The 18,147-nt window shown below is 38.8% G+C and overlaps 1 protein-coding gene across 1 annotated transcript in view; it reads left to right on the top strand.

Moving 5' to 3' along the window:
- LOC119737691 (myosin-3-like) overlaps positions 1–18,147 on the top strand; it is a 67,668-nt gene that overhangs the window by 34,895 nt on the left and 14,626 nt on the right. Inside the window, exons 3-13 of the mRNA XM_038212227.1 lie at positions 1,159–1,385; positions 4,266–4,432; positions 10,583–10,679; positions 13,150–13,227; positions 13,907–14,066; positions 14,594–14,697; positions 14,932–15,058; positions 15,419–15,537; positions 15,907–16,042; positions 16,263–16,399; positions 17,105–17,278. Of these exons, the coding sequence (XP_038068155.1) occupies positions 1,159–1,385; positions 4,266–4,432; positions 10,583–10,679; positions 13,150–13,227; positions 13,907–14,066; positions 14,594–14,697; positions 14,932–15,058; positions 15,419–15,537; positions 15,907–16,042; positions 16,263–16,399; positions 17,105–17,278 (1,526 nt within the window). The remainder of the gene's footprint in view (positions 1–1,158; positions 1,386–4,265; positions 4,433–10,582; positions 10,680–13,149; positions 13,228–13,906; positions 14,067–14,593; positions 14,698–14,931; positions 15,059–15,418; positions 15,538–15,906; positions 16,043–16,262; positions 16,400–17,104; positions 17,279–18,147) is intronic.

Genomic DNA, 18,147 nt, shown 5'->3' with positions numbered 1-18,147 from the left:
TTATGGGAGACAGATGAAAATAGAAAAGCCTTGTGGTTTTTAATGGAATATTTAATTAAAAGTAGTGGTCTTTGAGCGTTTTGGTACTGTCAAGAAAAATCCCTTAAAGCATTTGTGGTTTTGTGAAGAACGGTATAATTTGATATTTGGGACAGTATGCCCTGTAAATCAAGAAATATGATCTTTAAATTTCAATAGTCGTTTTTGCATTTTGTTTACTCTTTGGTGTTTTGTCAATGACAAATTTGATGATTTTCTTTCTTCAATACTCGCCTGGCGTCATATATCTGAGAAATGTCCAAGGTTGCCATTATTGAAATTTAATTCAATTTTGTTGCGGCATCTTCATTGATTAAATCTTAATTAGGAAATTCCTTGACACATAATCTAATTATATCTTCCTTCTTGTCAAATTTCTTTCTCATTACTGTCATTCCATTAGAATTCCTTGTTTCAACAGTTGAAAAGTGTTTTCTTAGACACATAAACAAAAACTGGTGTGCTAAACGCTGACTGAAAGCCAACTTAAAAACCCGCCAAACCATCTACACAAAGATTTGATAACATTGACATTTCTCCTGTTTTATTTTGACAAATAAAACAGGACAGTATTTTTTGGGGCATGTTTCTTTCTTCACAAATCCACTTTTCCCTTGTAAGTCTTTCTTTTTTCTGTTTTCAAGGAGTGAGTTATTTATATCACTGTGTAGTTCAATAGAAGTGGAATGTGGACCCTCTTCAAGCAGCTAAATTTGCTGCGTTTGTTGTGAGTCAGGAGGGATGACATATTGTATACAAATAACTACAAATTAAGTATCTTTATAATGTTCTTACTGAAATATGGTTCATAATTCAAGGGGGAGAGGCACAGGCCGAGAATGGAGAAGCATGTGCTCCCTTACACCTCCCCTTAGCTACACCACTTAGTGAGAAGTCACATCAAGTATGAAAGTGTCCAAAAGTAGAATGCCGTTTCAACTCTTGTGAATTGTTGCTGTCAATGTTTGCTCATTCACACTGCAAATTTACAAAAGTTGCGCACTTTATCAAATGTTACAAACAGCAAATTGCTGTTGATGTTTCATGACTTCATGGAACAACAAAATAAACCTCAGTACTAACAGTCTTTTCTAAATTTCTTTCTTCCACCTTATCCAGATCCCAGCTACTTTGATGCCTACCGAGACCAGCGTTACTCATCCTCCACGCACAGTCCCAGCTGTTACAGTGGCTGCTCTTGCTCCCCGCCATCCTCTGGAAAGGGAATAGCCTTGACCTTTGACCCTTACACCGACCTGCAGGATCTTATTCAGATGTCGGGGCCATTGACGGAGGAGGCAGTGCTGAGAGCATTGAGGCATCGGTGGCACAGCGGAGAATGTCATGTGAGTTAAACTCCCCCTCCCCCTCCCCCTCCCACAACTCCCCACTTTCCCACATCCAACTCCTGCTCTCCCCCTTCCCACTCCCCACTCCCCCCCCCCCCCAACCCCAATGCACCCAGTGTTCCCATGCGATGTCAACATGTAGTAGGTAAATGTCCTTGGTGTTTCCCAAGTTTGAATTTGCTGATACATGGGTTTTAGTAAAGCTGGTTATATTGCAGTGTTACTGCTATAGTGTAGTCTGAGGATCAGATGTTCACATGCGCAGAGCACTACAAACATCTGATATCTATATATATAAGAGAGAGTTTAACTCGGCCTCCGAGACGATGTTTGCTCATGAAAGGATCCGAGACCGCGGGCTCCCGCTGCGCCAAAATCGCTCCACGTCTGTGGAAAAATACGGAGGGTGTCTTCCGCCGGGTCGGACGCTTCGGGTCGTCCTGATTTTCCCGTACGGACCGGCGATCCTTTTCGTCTATTTTTCGTGACTGCATTTTGCACCGGAATTTGCCGTCGTGTGCGCTTTCACGTTGACTGCCTGGCCGCCCCCTGTGCTGGCTTTTCTGCGAGTCTAGACTGTGCGAGGTCAGCGAGGTCAACGTAGGGGTTTCGTTTACGTGTTCTACTCAGCCGTTCTGCAAAAGCATTCACCAAATTGTGGATGGGTGACCTTGGTAAAATATTTTTTCTCCATGGTGCGTGGCCACCGAGTGCCCCTATTCTTTCATAGGCTTCGCTTGCCGCCCCTGCGCCGAGTGCAACGAATACTCAGAAGGACTACACATTAAGTATGCCTTGCGCGGTCTGACCAATCGAAAGTCTACACTGCGTAGTATTTCCGGGCTATGCAAAACTTTCGATGGCAACGCGTACTGCAGCCTGCTCCACACCCTGGAAACGAGGTTGGGTCTACGGTGCTCGCTATTTGCATGATTTGAAGCACAAGCATGTGACGTGTATAGTGCTCTGTTGCTTCCATCGTGTGTTAATACAGCTCCATGCTTCCACCAAGGCTGAGCGTTGTGAGTTCGCTGCCCGCCACAGTGTTGCGTTATAATTTCGGGGGCCTGTCTGGGATCAACGAAGGATCGATGCATTGCTTCAAACATCGCGATCTTAAACGCAGTCACACAAAAAAATCGACGCAAATGTGTCCGATCCGGCGGAAGAGACCCTCCACATTTTTCCACGGACGTGGAGCGATTTTGGCGTCGCGAAAGACCGCGGTCTCAGATCGTTTCAGGAGCAAACATTTCTCGGAGGCCGAGTAAAATTTGCTCTTATATAGATGGTTGACCCAAGTTGAATAACAGTTGACTCGACAAGTTCCTCGCAGACAGTCTCGCAAATTGTAAGAAGTTCAAGTTTACGTTTGTTGAAGAGTCCAATATACTGAAACTTAATTATGACCTTCCTAATCAGCCTTCGCCTGTGTACTACGGCAAGCCTTTCCAGTACGTTTTCTCACAAATGCCACTGCCTCACAAAATGCCAATTTAACAGACCAACGGGAACATTTACAGACTGTTGCCATGGTACATAATTATCATGGGCGTCAATCGGTGGGGGACGGGGAACCCCTCCACCCCCCCCCCCATTTTAAAGCGGTGGACACTGTTTTGGTCCCCTCCCCCCACTTTTCTACCCCGAATAAAAATTGTAGCTACTACATGTATAATGATTCTATTACTCAGAATAGCTGATTCAATGACACCAAACTCGAAAATGATGTTTAAAAGATGATCTTTTGCAAAAAAAAAATTGTTTTAGTGGTCAGAAATTGCCTCAGATCGCACCACAGAAATTGCTTTTCTATAACTGCATGTCTTCTCAACTAAACCCCCCAATTACATTCATCTCCCCACATTTTCATCCCCAACTCTACGCCCTACCCGATCAATGATCGGGTAAATCAACGAGGGATCGATGAATTGCTTCAAATATTGTGCTCTTTGAACTATGTTGGGTTGGAATAACAAAGAGTGCATAAATAATAATATTGGCAGTTGTTGGCTGTTTGGCCCGCTTATATTATGGTTGAACCATGCCAACTTGAATAAAATAGTTAAATCGACTTTTTCCTCGCAGGTCTCGCAAATTGTAAGAAGTTCAAGTTTACGTTTGTTGAAGAGTCCAATACTGTACCTTCATAATGACCTTCCTCCATGATTCAGACTATGTAATTTTATTATCATGGGCGCGGCGTCAATCGGTGGGGGACGGGGGACCCCCACCCCAACATTTTAAAGCGGGCAATATCGTTTGGTTCCCTACCCCCACTTTTTCTTCCCCGAATAAAAATTGTAGCCTACTATACTATTCTTTTGCTCAGAACAGCTGATTCAATGACTCCGAACTCGAAAATGATGTTTAAAAGATGATCTTTTGTTTTACTTTCGTACATGGTCAGAAATTGCCTCAGATCGCGTCACCGTAAATTGCTTTTCTATAGCTACATGTCTTCTCAACTAAATCCCCCATTTAAATTTAACTCTCCACACTTTCAACCCCAACACAAATACGCCCTACCCGATCTATGATCGGGTAAATCAGCTTGTACTGTATATCCGTACATGTAAATTTTATGCAACACTGTGCGCCAGCCAATTGGAGCAACCTTTAGAAGTTGTGACGTCATTTAGAGGAGATATTTAGCTACAAATGTTGATTGTTCATGAGCTGCCCTGTTTTGGCCACTCAGCATCAAGTTACCGAAGACACGATAGGAGACGTCTGCTGAATGGTCAGAATCGATATTGTTTTGCACAATCTGAACTCATATTCCATAGACCAGCTTTAGTGTAGAAGTACAGGAAATGTTGATAGAGTGAAGGATAAAATTTTTCAAATGAAGCACAAATTTCTATTTCATTTAAGACGAGGGTTGGCCCTGTACTTGTCAGCATCAATCCGTACCGCGGGGTACCGTTGGAGCAAGTCTTACAGCACAGTCGAACAAACCAATCACAACACATCCACAGATTAGCATCTCACGTCCTGAAGCAGCTTATAGACACGGGCACCTCGCAAGCTGTAATACTCGGGTAAGTTACTACAAACAGAATATTCCACTGAAATGAACTCGTTTGTATCCACCAAATAAAGTGCTTTGTAGTGGTCATTAGATATACATGTATGTATGATGGTCAATTGCAGTGTAAAGCACACATGTAATAAACTTTTCTTTTCTTTTGTTTTATAATCTAAAGGAAATGGAATTTTAGTGAAGTGCACAAGGGAAATTTCACTGTAAACACTGTTTCAAGATAGAGTGATCTAAAAATACTCTCAGTATTTTTCATCTGGGTCTTTTGAAACTTTCAAAATTCAAGGTTTGAAGTGGAAAACCTTTTTGACTCATTTATTAACTAACAAATGGTAATTTTGTTGGATACTGTTGTATCAATTTTTTTTCTTTTACAAAGTCCTGCAATCATTCAAAATTGCACCTCAACTCATTCCGTCTACAGGTCATCAGAGTTCAAAAAGGTCGTTTTATTTTTAACAAAACAGATCTATTTGCTGTGACCTATTTACCCAATTTCTGTAGGCAAACAAATTGTAGTTGTGTTCAGTACCCTCACATTGGTCAAACTCTGTTGTATACAAAAAATACCAGACAACTCTCAAAGTCCACTTTTGGGCCACTCTTTGACAAAGTTGCACCGATTGTCAATATATCCTATCGACTTTTTTTGTCAGTTGTCCTTCAGAGGGTGTCTCCAAGACATATTTGTTTTGCTTTGGTTTTCAAGAAAGTCTTTGATCCTGACCCTTTTTATGATTGCTTTCTGTTTTCGCCATATAAAAAGTATCGCTGGTTTGAAAATTTAAATTATATTTTTTTGTAAAATGTTGGATGTGGAGTAGTCAGAAGCCATGACTCGCACTATGCCACACATGGTTTTAGGCTACTCTAGATCCAAAGTCACCATGCAAGCAATATTTACTCAGTAAAGTCAACGACCCCTCCCAGTCCCAGGGAGTCAAAGCCATCCAATCCTGGCCTTCTACTAGATCTTTTGTTCAATCTTCTGATTGTACCTTTTTCTCCCTAATCCTTGAGTCATCATCTTACCAACACTAATCACACTGTTTGCTCATTACTCAGTAGGCCTAATTATACTTACATAATGCTAGTCAAAACATGAACAAGCAAAGTCACTACATACTGCAGACTTGTTTGTTCATACTTGAACCAAACAACTGCAGAGTAACGTCTAAAGGGTTGTTTTTCTAGAACCCTTGTTGGTGTTGTTTGTTGTACACATCTTGTGGTTTGACCACAATTTTTAAATACTGCTTCACCTAAACAAACCAGTACTTAGTCATTCTGCAAGCACAAAATCATTGTGGTAGGAATTTTAGCATAGTGATGTAATAAGACTGCTTTAAGAATTAGCAAATGTTAATTAATTGCACCATGGTGAGAACACTTGCACAAAGAGTGAATGTGCAAGGATTGAACGTGTTTGTGCACAAGTTTTCATATTTGTGAAAAGGTTTATTCAAAAAAATCTTCATTTGAAAGCTGAAGAGCAAATTAACAGTTGACAGGGTTTTGGAGTTTACATTACTGATCTTGATTTTTAAAAAAAAATGCAAATGGGATATGTGCATGTTTTCAATCAAGCTAAAAATTAAACTAGCTTAAGCATGCACATATTTTATATTAACAAAACTACAATAGTCATGTTCTTGTCACAACTGTTGTCCTGACTTTCTCTTTTTTTGGTAAACTATTATTTTTAGTCAGCATGCTGTCTAGTATGTTGATGTGCTACCAACTAAGCAAACACATGTTACACGTTTTACACCATCCCTTAATTGACAGGCAGAAAAGCTCTTTAATTTGGCGCCCAGACGTGCCAAAACTTGCCCCTGGGCATACATCCGGTTGCCCTAGAGAACCCAGACTTATTTTTAGGCAGTCTCGGAAGTCACATGGGTCGCCTGTTGTCCAAAAACTTCCAATAATTAGATCATTTTTGTAAGCCCTTAGGGTGCTTGTTAGCCTGCTCGGTCTGCTTGCACTGGCTGGCTGGTCTTGGTGTTTTGTTAAGGGTGGAGAGTGGTGTAGAAACACTCCATCCTGCCCTCAAACCTGTTTGAAGTTTCACCCTTGGAAACAACCTTTTAGTCATATTTGCCCTGTATATGTACTTTCATCAAACAATAAATGCACTGATGCTGAAAACATTGCTTACATCCATGTAGCCTGAGTAGTGAGTTTTTGCACTCAATCTTTATATCAAGGATGGCAATTATGACTAGTGTAAGAAACCACCAAGGGAAACTGATTTTAAGTCAATATTTTGTTATAATTTTTTGACGAGGACACTGACAGAAAGGGGTCTACTTGTGGGCAGGAATAGTTACTGAACCATTCATAAAAAGAATCAACTAAGAATTACATTTAAAAATAGTGCTTCACTCTTTCCTCAGCCTGTGCATTCACATAGATCTAGAACACTGCATGTTGCACTGTACACATTGAACACCATGGTTTTGGAGAACTCTGTAGAATGCAAACTAGTAAAGCCGTTTTTCTTCAAGATAAATTTCTTTGATAACTAATTCAAATATCCATAATTCCATCAAATAAAAACAAATAGAAACTCATCAAAGGGATTTTTTTTAAAGCATATTATATCGTTAAAGGGAATATACATCATTTGCTTTTGCTGTAATTTTTAGAAATGGATGGAATTGGGGGGTTGGAAATATATAGCAAATATAGTTACACTGACTTTTTTGAGGTTTTGGGTTCGAAAATGCTATAAAAACCAAGAAAAACAATCATTTTCCTGTAGTCTGGTTCCCTGACTCCATATAAGAAGAAACATAGCCGTTTACATACATTGGGGAATTGTAAGGTCAGGGAACCAGTCTAGCTGGCTTGTACCCGTTCATAGGTGTGTAATCGATTGCAAACAAGTGCGATGGTCAATTGGGGCCAGTATTTGAAAAAAAAGCCAGTTTTTTTCCAACGCTGGTCGGCCGACCAGCGTTGGAAATTGATACAAAAATACCACTTTTGTTGAAAATGACAGTATACCAGGTGCCATGATTTTACAGGATGCTTTACACTGTCATTCACTAACAGTAACAGTCCAGCAAGGTATTTTAAAATGATTTGGTAGTTTTATTTTTTGATGTTTGCAAATGTTGTATTTTCCCTTTAAGCAGGTACATGTAGTTCAGTCAGCTCAGAAGATTTGCTCTCAATCTACACAGTTGAACCTTCATGTCAATCACCATCTGAGGATGCTACCTATCCTGTACTAGCTCACTGCAATGAGCCACAAACTTAATGAGCTAACATAGAAATGAGATTCCATGTGTCCATCAAAGCAGCAGAATGCATTCCTGAGAAGGATATATACCCCAGAAATGTTCTTGTTTTGCTGAATGTAGGAATCAGACCATGCAGGGGTTTGGAGGTTTGCCTTGGGTTGGGTACCACATAGGGTCGTCTGAAACAACAGCCTGAACTGCCTCTGGAATTGTAGGTGGCCTTGGTGCATGCTGAGTGTAGGCTGAGTGTTCAAGAGGTGGGAGGGATTCCAATTCCCTGGGAAAAATTGATGTTTTAATTAAGTATTTTGAAATATTTTAATGCATTTGAAATTAAGTTATAGTTTTAACTCGTTTGTTGTGTAAATAGATTTGAATAAATAATAATTAGTCCAAAAAACAAATGGAAAGAATCTCAAAAGAAAAATAGATGGAAGGATAAATAACATGAAATTTAAAAGTGCTAACTTTTTTTGAAGGCTGACACTTTAAAATTTGAAAAGCTGAGTGATCTGTTGGTTTTTGTTTTTGTTAAAGTTTTTATTATTATTATAATATTTTGGGGGACGGGGAACGTGATGCTCTTTAGTTTCTTCCAATATATTCTTTAGACTGTAATTTAGAGTGGTCTACTGTCATTTTAAACAAAGACCGGGTGTAGAAAAAAGCATATTACTTTTAAAGCTTAAATTTAGGCTAAAATTGGTCTAGACAAAAACCATCAGTGCACTCTCTATTATTATGTTCTAGAACCATACTATTTTGAGGGCATGCAGTCCAATGCCAAAGATCTACAGCATTGGACCTGCAGTCTTTTGATCAAATTCGAAAGGACAACTTTTTGCAGAGATTTTTTCTTTTGTAAGATTGTCAGAATAAGAAAATGGCTCTGACTCCATTCTGAGATTGATTTCAGGAAACAACCTGTGGTTATCAGTCCATGACCCTTCCTTCCTCTAGGGACCATTCCTAATCTCAACTTCCTAACATTCTCAGCCAGCAAACAACATCAGTTTAGTTATCAAGTCCAGCCACTTGACCTATCCTTGTCCACGAACACTTCAGAAGACCCTTCAGGAGCTTGCCCACTAAACCCGGACCCAGTAGACCTCCGTTCCACCGTAGGGACCGAGTACCAACAATAGCCGGTGCCCTGCTGTAATTTCCCTAATCCCTTTAGCCCCAGCTGTGATTTCCAAAGAAATTTCCCTGGCTTTTTGTCAGGCCGAGTCTTTCTCGGCACAAGGCGGAATTATACTTTATTTTGCTAGGCCCGTAGATTTCCCGCTTTTGTTGTGGTCCAATTGTTGAACTGTCAAAGTTCTATTCCCACTGGGAATTCAGTTGCCCCAGGCACGGACTTTGTAATTTCTGCAGCCCCATTGACGAAGACAAATTAGAATAAAATGTGTTGCAAAATTGCATGAAATCCAGACTTTTTTTTTTTTTATAGGATTTCCTGACTAGTTACTGTTTATATTTTTCAGTTCATGAGGTTTGGTTCCAAATTAAAAAAAAAAAAAAATTGATTCAGGGTTGGGGAGGTAGTTAATCTAACTCCAGACCCTCTCTGATTGACGTCTCCATCAGTTTGAAGGCTGAAGGCCTTTTCAAGTTACTTTTTAAAGTGCTTTCCCTGTATAATCTGGCCAGGATAATTAATTGGTTTCTTGAAATCCAGCATCAAGGACTGGTCTTACCTAATCCCTCATTGACTCGTTTACTAGGAAGGCTTTCTGTGTTTTGGTCAACTGTCACTTATTAGTTTAATGGTCAATGAGAACTGGAAGAATTTCTTAGCTGTCAAATGAGTCACTTAAAAATTCAATAGTTTAAAAAAAGTTAAAGTTACATATAGAGCCTCCTTATTTTATTGTGTCATGTCAAGAAATGAGGATGAACCATTGTTGACAAAAACAGAAATGTTGGCATTCTGTGGCTTATCGTTTCCATGGAGTGTAAATTATGGGCTTGTGTGCCACCAAACTATGCAGGGAACTTTATTTGAAGCCAAGGCACTTTGCGTTAATAATTTCCCCTGACAGTGTAGCCATAACAAACATTATTGTCAAATATTTCTCGTCTGACCACGGCCTCACTGTGGTTTTTGCAGTGATTCATAAACTCAGTCTGTGGTTTTTACTTCAAGACTGAGTTACAGGGAATGTGACGTGTCTACCCGTTGAAAAGTCTACAAACATTGTTTGCCGACCTTTTTTTTCCCTTTTCACCAAACTTCAATTCTCCCTACAACCACTCTGAGAAAGTAAATCATTCCCAATCCACATTCTTCCATAGAGTCTTTTGTGATTCACACAAGCCATCCCAGGACTTTCTGAAGGGCCGTAATTAGTTAGAGAGCCAAAGAATTGGAATCCTAACAATTGTGGCTTTCTTGTAGAACTTTCAGGAGTTGTAAAAAAAATAGGGGGGGGGAACTTCTCTCAAGTGATAGTTCCTCTTGTTTCCTACATTGATTTCTTCAAAGGAGGGTACCCAAGTCCCAACGAATCAACTCAGAGTGATTTCAGATTGACCAAGTCTCTCAAAGTTCTGTCACCTCTTTCTGGACACGTCTTTTCCACCGTCAGATTGATTAAAGAAGAAAAAAAGATGAAATGTCACAGAAGAGAGTAGTGGGTGGGTGTTATAAAATCATAGGCTGAATTGCTCAAAACAAGATGGGTGGATCAAAGGTTCCAAAAAGACCAGATTAATTGCCATTGCTAAGTTGTTTAGACAGATTATCTTCAATTCCCCCCCCCCCCCCATTCATCCCCCAAAAGGTGAAAATAATTTTCACAATAAAGAGTGCAACCCTCCAAACATTTTTTAATCTTAAGACATTTTAGGTCTATGAGTTGTACATGTAACTTCATTTTGTTTCCTCCTTGCAGTGGTGAAAGTGGCAGCGGCAAGACCCACACATCGCAATGTCTTCTGAGACAACTGTACAGTATAGCAGGAGGAGGCAATGAAACAGATTCCTTCAAGGTGAGAAAACGTCTTCAAATTCGGTGTGCTTTGAACAATCCGCAGGGAATACATAAGCAGATGCTTGTATTGTTATTTACAAATACAATAGCAGAAAAGTTTGTTCAAAATGATTAAAGCATTTTATTACGTTATGCCTTGTGCATATGGTAATATCGGGTAATTAAGGATTTTGTGCCCACATGGTTACTGCAGGATTACTGTGCGAGTATTGCATACACTACATGGTGATAATATGAGGGCACCATGCAAAGTAGAGCAATTTAATACCGTTAATGTTCCACATGAGAAAGTTTCCTAACTCGGTTTGGGAATGTTTTTTTACCAGCCATTTGCATCTGGTAACACGTTTGTAACGTTGTTCAATTCCCTAGCCCTGAAGTGTGTCATAAAATGGAGCGGTCTTAAACAGAGCAAGATCTTAAACTTTTACGATGTTCCCTATAAAGTCCTCTACATTGATCTATTCTCCTTTTTAGCCTGAAGTAAGGTTTTCCAAGAACCTACCTATTTTGTTACAGTTGCCATCTTACAGTGCTTCTATTTTGCATCTTGAGTTTGTTTTTGTGTTGTTTTCTGATGGATTGACACGTAAACACTATGAATGCAACATATGTAAGGCCTTTTTAACCCTGCCACACAAGTTGCCCTGTGGTGAAATTGCTCTGTTTTTATTTGGTGATGGATCGGGACCACTTTCTGGAATAGAGAATTAAAATAGTGGAGAAAGAAGTATGTCACAACAACCAGTTGTAAGTAGAGGCCATATAAAAGCTGGCCTTACAAACAAACAACACTTTATGTCAACAAAGAATTGCAAACTGTTTACGTGTTTTTCATCCTCCTACACAACAAACGTAGGAATGTGGTATCAATGGATCTGCACGCAAACTACTGGTACAGAGGGCGCTGTCTATGTTACAGTGGTCCCTGTCTTACATTCTAGATGTACAAAAATATTTTTAAATTTTTCTCACCAGTTCACATTTGAAATCAATATAAATTCAAGTATCATTGCAAAGAAGAAAATATCTGTGATCTAACTGATATTTTCCTTGCTCCATCCATGTACTGCTGAGGAGTTTAATTGTGAATACCAAGTTATAACAACTTTCATTTTGATGCTTAGAAATGAATACTGAGTAAAATTTGCCGGATGGCTGTATATTTCACCTGATAGACTAATATTTAAAGAGCTGTTAATGTGGGATTTTGGGTGTGATTTTGTAAAATTTAATAAGATCAGCTGCAAACTACAAAATTCAAGCTTTCAATTTTTGAGACTTGAACTTTCAAAGAACCAGTTCCCCTACTTTATGAAAGTTGCTGCACATTTCACCCGATGGACATATCTTTTATGAACTTTTCATGGTTAAGGAATTTGAAAATCTAATTTTGCCGTCAGCTCAACAAGCCAACTGTAAGAAATATTTAGATACCTTTTTGGAATCAAAAATATTGCAGCGACATAGCTTTTGATGTCATCATGACATCTTCATTCAGTGTAGTGACTTAAACCACTCCGGTCATGTGACCACCTTTTGGGTATCTAAATATTTCTTATCAACGTTATGAAATCCAATAATAGTATACAAGCCAACTAAGTTTCCATTTTTGAGACTTTGGCTGAACCTGCAAAGGCCCCATCCCTGTACTTTGTGCATTTCCCAGTAGGCTTAACTTCAAGGTCCACGGTTAAGCCTTCTAAATTGAGAGAAATTTGACTGCCCTTGGAACACCACCAGCATCTGTTGATAAATTGGTTTGGTCAGCCAAAGGCTGAATTATTGCCTTATTGCTTGAGATATGGGTCCATCGGCTGGCACATTCGATAATGAAAACCTTGAAGATTGTAATTGGATGCAATAGTTCTCACAGCTTCCTGGGAGCTTTATTTTCCTGTTTAGAGTGTGTGTCATTTTCTGTCTGTGTCTTTATATCTTTTTGAAGTGTCTGCAGAAACCTTGTCACCTCTTTTCAATCTGTTGGGTTGAATTGTCTGGTAATAAATTAAAGGTATACATCAAATGTTTGTTCAAGAAATTATTGTTTTGGCTTTGAAGTGATAGACTAATAAGGGGTAGTTAAAAATCTGCGAAATTAACATGATTGTAAATTTATGACACAAAAAAGTTGAACATATTTTATTTTTCATACATTTCAGTGTGAATATTTCTTGGCATCAACTTGACACATTACATTCATGTTTCATCATTGAGGTGGCATCTATGCACATACACACATCTTCTGAACACGTGTACTTTTTGGGAGAAAAAATTCACATGCACTTTGTGTGGCAAGAGCAAGATGTGACAACAACTCAGTCACATTTCTTATTGTTGCTTTTGTATTATTATTTTGAAAACCATGTAAAATTTCAGCTTATATTGAATGTGCACAATTTTGTCATAAAATTCACTAGAAATATTTACAGATACTTAATTCTGCCTCTTTCTTTTCATTTTCTCAGCATCTTGCAGCATCCTTTGCGGTCCTTAGGTCCTTGGGATGTGCCAAGACTGCCAGCAACTCAGACTCAAGTAGAATGGTGAGCTCATCAAAAATATCCCTTATTTACATTACCCAGAATTACAATTTTAATAGCACATCTTTTTAACCTGGGAGAATGTCTTTGGGCGGCAAAGCACAAAAATGTGCTTATCATACAAAAGAGTATCAGTCAAATTACCCATGAGTTTTGTACTGCTTAGGAGTGGTTTCCAGCTGGATTTTTGGAAGTCATAATTACTCATAGGCATGGCAAGTGCAAGTGCCCTTTTCAAAAAATTTTACCCCCCCCCAATAAAAATGACCGTGCTACGCCCCTGTTACTAAGCATTTAGGAAAAAAGTAACTCCATAAAGATTTTCACTGGTGTAGTGATCATGGAATGGTTTATTCAAAACAGAAAGCTACTTTACTTGTATTTTGGAATTAATGTTGTTAATCACCCCTGACCTAATAGTTTTCCCTGAACAGACCTCATTAGATTTTTCAAGTTATGTCCAGTCGAATAAAAGGGGAAGACACAATTTTCATTTGGATAAACTCTTTTATATGTATATTCTCCCAAATTTAATAACCAAACAATAGGACCCTCCTATTGTTTCTTCCATATTCCCAAAATGCTCTTTCATTTGTACTCCTCTTTGAATGCCAAGCTTGCTACTCATTGTTAAAGTTATCATCACCTCATTTTCCTTTTTCATTTTCTTTTTGTGACACAGGGTTACTACATAGAGGTGCTCATATCTGACTGTGCTATTTATAGAACCAAAGTCCACTGCTATTGGTTGGATCATGCCAGGGTGGTACGGCCGAGACCAGGAGAGAGGAACTATCACATATTTGACCAGATGCTGGCTGGTCTTAGCCAAGATGAGAGGGGTAAGATAAGATGTGTCCGAATGACATGGCTACCGGTATGGCTTGCAATGACACATGCACCTATGGAAGCAGCCGAAGCCACTTCCCATAGACACATATATTACTGATAGCCAGAGCCGAGCAATTCAGACATAGCCCAACCTGACTTTAGTCGGTAACATTTTTTTTGTTTTGGGTGTTTTTTTGTGTTCAGCAAATTTGCCTAGCATACTTCTGTGCTTCGCAGCTCAATCAAATGAGCTCAGTTGGATAGAAATTTTTTGGGTAGCACAAGTATTTTACGAGCCAAAACTATGTACTATATATTGATTCTGACTGGATCTCAACTTATATCTAAGCACATAATTTTCTAAGCAACGTTTCTGCTTATCAGCTCTCTTAAATTTTCCCCATTGCTGATGTGACCATACCAGAAGTTGCAACCAGCGTCGATCCAAATGCTACACTGTCTCTCAAGAGTATATTCCTACTCATCATCAATGCCAGATCAAAAGCCCATTTTCTTATTTCATTCCTTTGTTTTGCAGTCAAACTGCATCTCAACGGTTATGCTGCACACAACTTAGCCTACCTCAGCAAGTCAAGAACCGACAACACAGACAGAGACAGAATACGATTTGAAAGCTGGAAGGTAAGTGTCAGCACTCAGAAAAATCTTCTTAATAAAATTTCCCAAAGTCCTATTTAAAACCTCTCAACCTCTTTCAAAATCAAACACATTTTGTCGCCTTTCCAAGAAAAATATCTTTATGTTTAATAATGTAAATTGCATTTCTTCAGAATGTGCTCCGGGATTAGCAAACAGAACTGTCTCTTAAAATTGATCAGAAACTGAACAGTCATCTTTTTTTTCCTTAATCCACAGAGTTCGCTTGCAGTTCTTGGTATTCCCTTCTTTGACGTGATGAGAATTCTCGCTGCTATTCTACTCCTTGGTAATGTGCAGTTTGTTGAAGATGGCGGCTACGAGCTTGACATCAAAGGAAACAATGGTAAGAACAGGGCTGGTGTGTTTTCCCCTCTGAAAATTCACAGGTTTTAAGGTTTTTATGTTCTAAGATTTCATTATAATCATTGTGGTTTCATGCAGTTCAAATAACACATTTTTTGTTAGAAATTGTGAAACATTGTCCAACATTTTAAAACGTTTCTTCCAAAAAAAAAATAAGAATAGTTTCCCTTTTCTCAATGAAGTTTCAAATATACTTTTTTTCTCAAACATAATGTTGTCTGTGGGAAAAGCAACTCAAATGAATCTCCCCAATTTGTTCGTATTCTGTTTTTGTTTCATAGCAAAAGTCAAGTGTAATGATTTTTATTCTGTTCTTTCATGTGGATTTTGTTCATTGTAGAAATCAAATCTGTGGCAGCATTGCTTGGTGTTTCAGGGGTATCACTCTACCGAGGCTTGACAACAAGAACACACAGTCTGAATGGTCAAGTCTTCAAATCCCTGTGTGATGCACAGACGGTAAGTGTGCTCCAAGGAAACTCATTTATTCCCATTTCAGGCTGGTGCATCTAAGTGTGGCCAACCAAGTTTGTTTTGTTGTTACGTCATTAGCTGTGAGTGCCAAAAATGTTGTCAATTTTCAAACAACTATAAGATTTTCCATCTTGACCACCGGACTTGACTTGCTACATGATTCAATTTTATCTGTTGTCTCGGTAATTTCACTGTGAGTTTGGTCTGCACAACCTAGCACACTCATTGCACCTATTAGTATGGACATGCCTTTTTCAAATGCGAATGGAGACATAAAGATGTGAGCTCAAGTTTAAGGGGTTTTCTGTCTCTTATTAGCACCTTAATACCTTTTATTTGTTTGTGTTTCTTTAGGCCAATCAGACACGTGATGCTCTTGCCAGAGCTCTGTACTGCCGGACGGTGCTAACGATCGTCAAACGTCTCAACAGTCTGAAGAGACCCAGTGTCTGTCATTCATCTGGCAGTAGTGATGACACACGGATAAACGGTAAACACGTCAATTAATCAGTCAGTTATCTGACTAAACTCAAGTCAACTTGTATCGACCGGCATGGAATCAACTTGACTGATATTACTTTGTATTAAGTTGGCTTGCAAGCTTGTGTCAGCTTGAAACAATGTAGCTACATCAAAATGTATTTACAATCCAAATACGTGGTCAGTTTAAAGTTTTATCAATGTTTTACTTTATTTTTGTTTTGTTCCAGATGTGTGCATGAAGCCAGTTCGGCAGTCCTCGCCAGCTCTTTCCAAATCTTCCACCAACCAATCCTCCAGCTCACACAGCTCCGTAGGGGAAGGGTTTATCGGAATCGTGGATATGTTAGGCTTTGAAACAACTCAGGTAAGATGTCCATCAGATTGGGACTATAAATTTAGACATATTCCCGTATGGTATTTCATTTCACCATAGACATGTTTTTACCAATCAGGGTTTGGAAATCAATGGATGGCTATTGTTGCAATAAAACAGTTTTAAATGTAACAAACTGTTTAATCAACAGAGTTAGAAATAAGTAGACAAAGGTAGCTCCCTTTTTAAATACTTGAGAAATACTGTTAAAAACCTTGAGCAATAAAGTCATTGCTAATCTTAGTGCAAATGATGCTGTTTAAACAAAATATGTTCAATGTAGGTCAACTGGTAAATGTTGTACAACTATCATTGTTAGATCATGTGCTTGGATACTGTAATTTCATTGGTGGAGAACGACCATGTGTCCATCTGTAAAAATGCATAAACAATGGTTTATCTCCATTTCCCACATCAGAGCAGTCAACAATTGTTAAGTCACACACATGTCTATGAGAAGTGACTTTGTCCGCTTCCTTTGTGCAGTTTCAAACCGTAGCCAAAGTTCCGATGAGGCCTTACTACTACGAGCTGTTTCTAAAGTGGATACTTTTTTTGTGCTGATGAAAATTCACTTTAGCTTGTGAGGGTCAAAACTCAAAGCTAATTTCCCCAGAATGACAAAGTTGTCTACAGCCTATCTTTCACTCAGCCACTCACATTTATCGTTTGCTTGTTTTGTTTTCATATCTCCAGTGCAATAGACTAGAACAACTGTGCATCAACCACTGCAGCGAGACATTACAGCAATATTACAATCAGTGTGTGTTCAGGAGAATTCAGGATACGTGTAGAGAGGAGAACATACATTGCGACGTACGGGTTGAATACAATGACAACACGCCATGTTTAGAACTTCTTACATCGAAGGTAGTCGTTACAAAATCATTGCAAATTACGTTAACATACCTAAGCATAAATGACCAAAAACTGATGGGTCCATTTGTACTGATTGTAGAATTTTGCAATTTTTTTAATAAGGGAATAAATGTGTGCTCGAGACGTTTTTATCACTCTGTTTAATACCGCTTAGAGTCTAGGTGCTGATAATTACCCGAGCCGTAGGCGAGGGTACTTATCAGCACCCAGACTCTAAGCGGTATTAAACAGAGTGATAAATACTGACTGAGCACATATTTATTCCCATTCATAAATACCTTATCCGTAAAAAAATATCAAATAATTCGTTCAAAAAATCCCGATTTTGTTCAACAAGTTCACTTCATGCTTTTTGAAACATCCCTCTAGCAAAATAAAGGAGTGTTCAGCTGGCGAGTAAGATGTAAACAACCCTTTTATGGAGATTGACGCGCGCGTAGCATGTTCTGCGCGATGTCACGCAGAACGCACCTGGGGCGTTGCGTTTTGAATTTAGAACTATAAAATTCTGACTCGCATGTAGTGTTGCGCATGCCTACGTGAGGATTGTGAACGTTCAACCAATGAAACGGTAAGAGGCACTGGATTTTTAGGAGTCCACATTTTATTGTGACACTGGAAAAGTGTTTAAGACCAGCTAGCCATGTCTTTATCATCCGTTTAAGACCGGCCACATGACGGGCTCTCGACCAATAGGAATAGCTAAACTGTCTGAGGTATTTATGAATTGTTTTTAAAAGAAATTTATATTGACATTTTTTTTATTTATGATATGTAAAATATTGCAAGGTAAAATTGTCCAAAAATGCTTGTTTTTTAATCTGTCATTTAGTTTTACTTGTTAAGAATTAAAAGTTTAA

This window comes from Patiria miniata, unplaced genomic scaffold (genome assembly GCF_015706575.1).
Source record: "Patiria miniata isolate m_02_andy unplaced genomic scaffold, ASM1570657v1 HiC_scaffold_3, whole genome shotgun sequence".
In the NCBI taxonomy this organism is placed as follows: Eukaryota; Metazoa; Echinodermata; class Asteroidea; order Valvatida; family Asterinidae; genus Patiria; species Patiria miniata.
The sequence above is the reverse complement of the archived record's forward strand: the minus strand, read 5'-3'. Positions and strand labels throughout refer to the sequence as shown.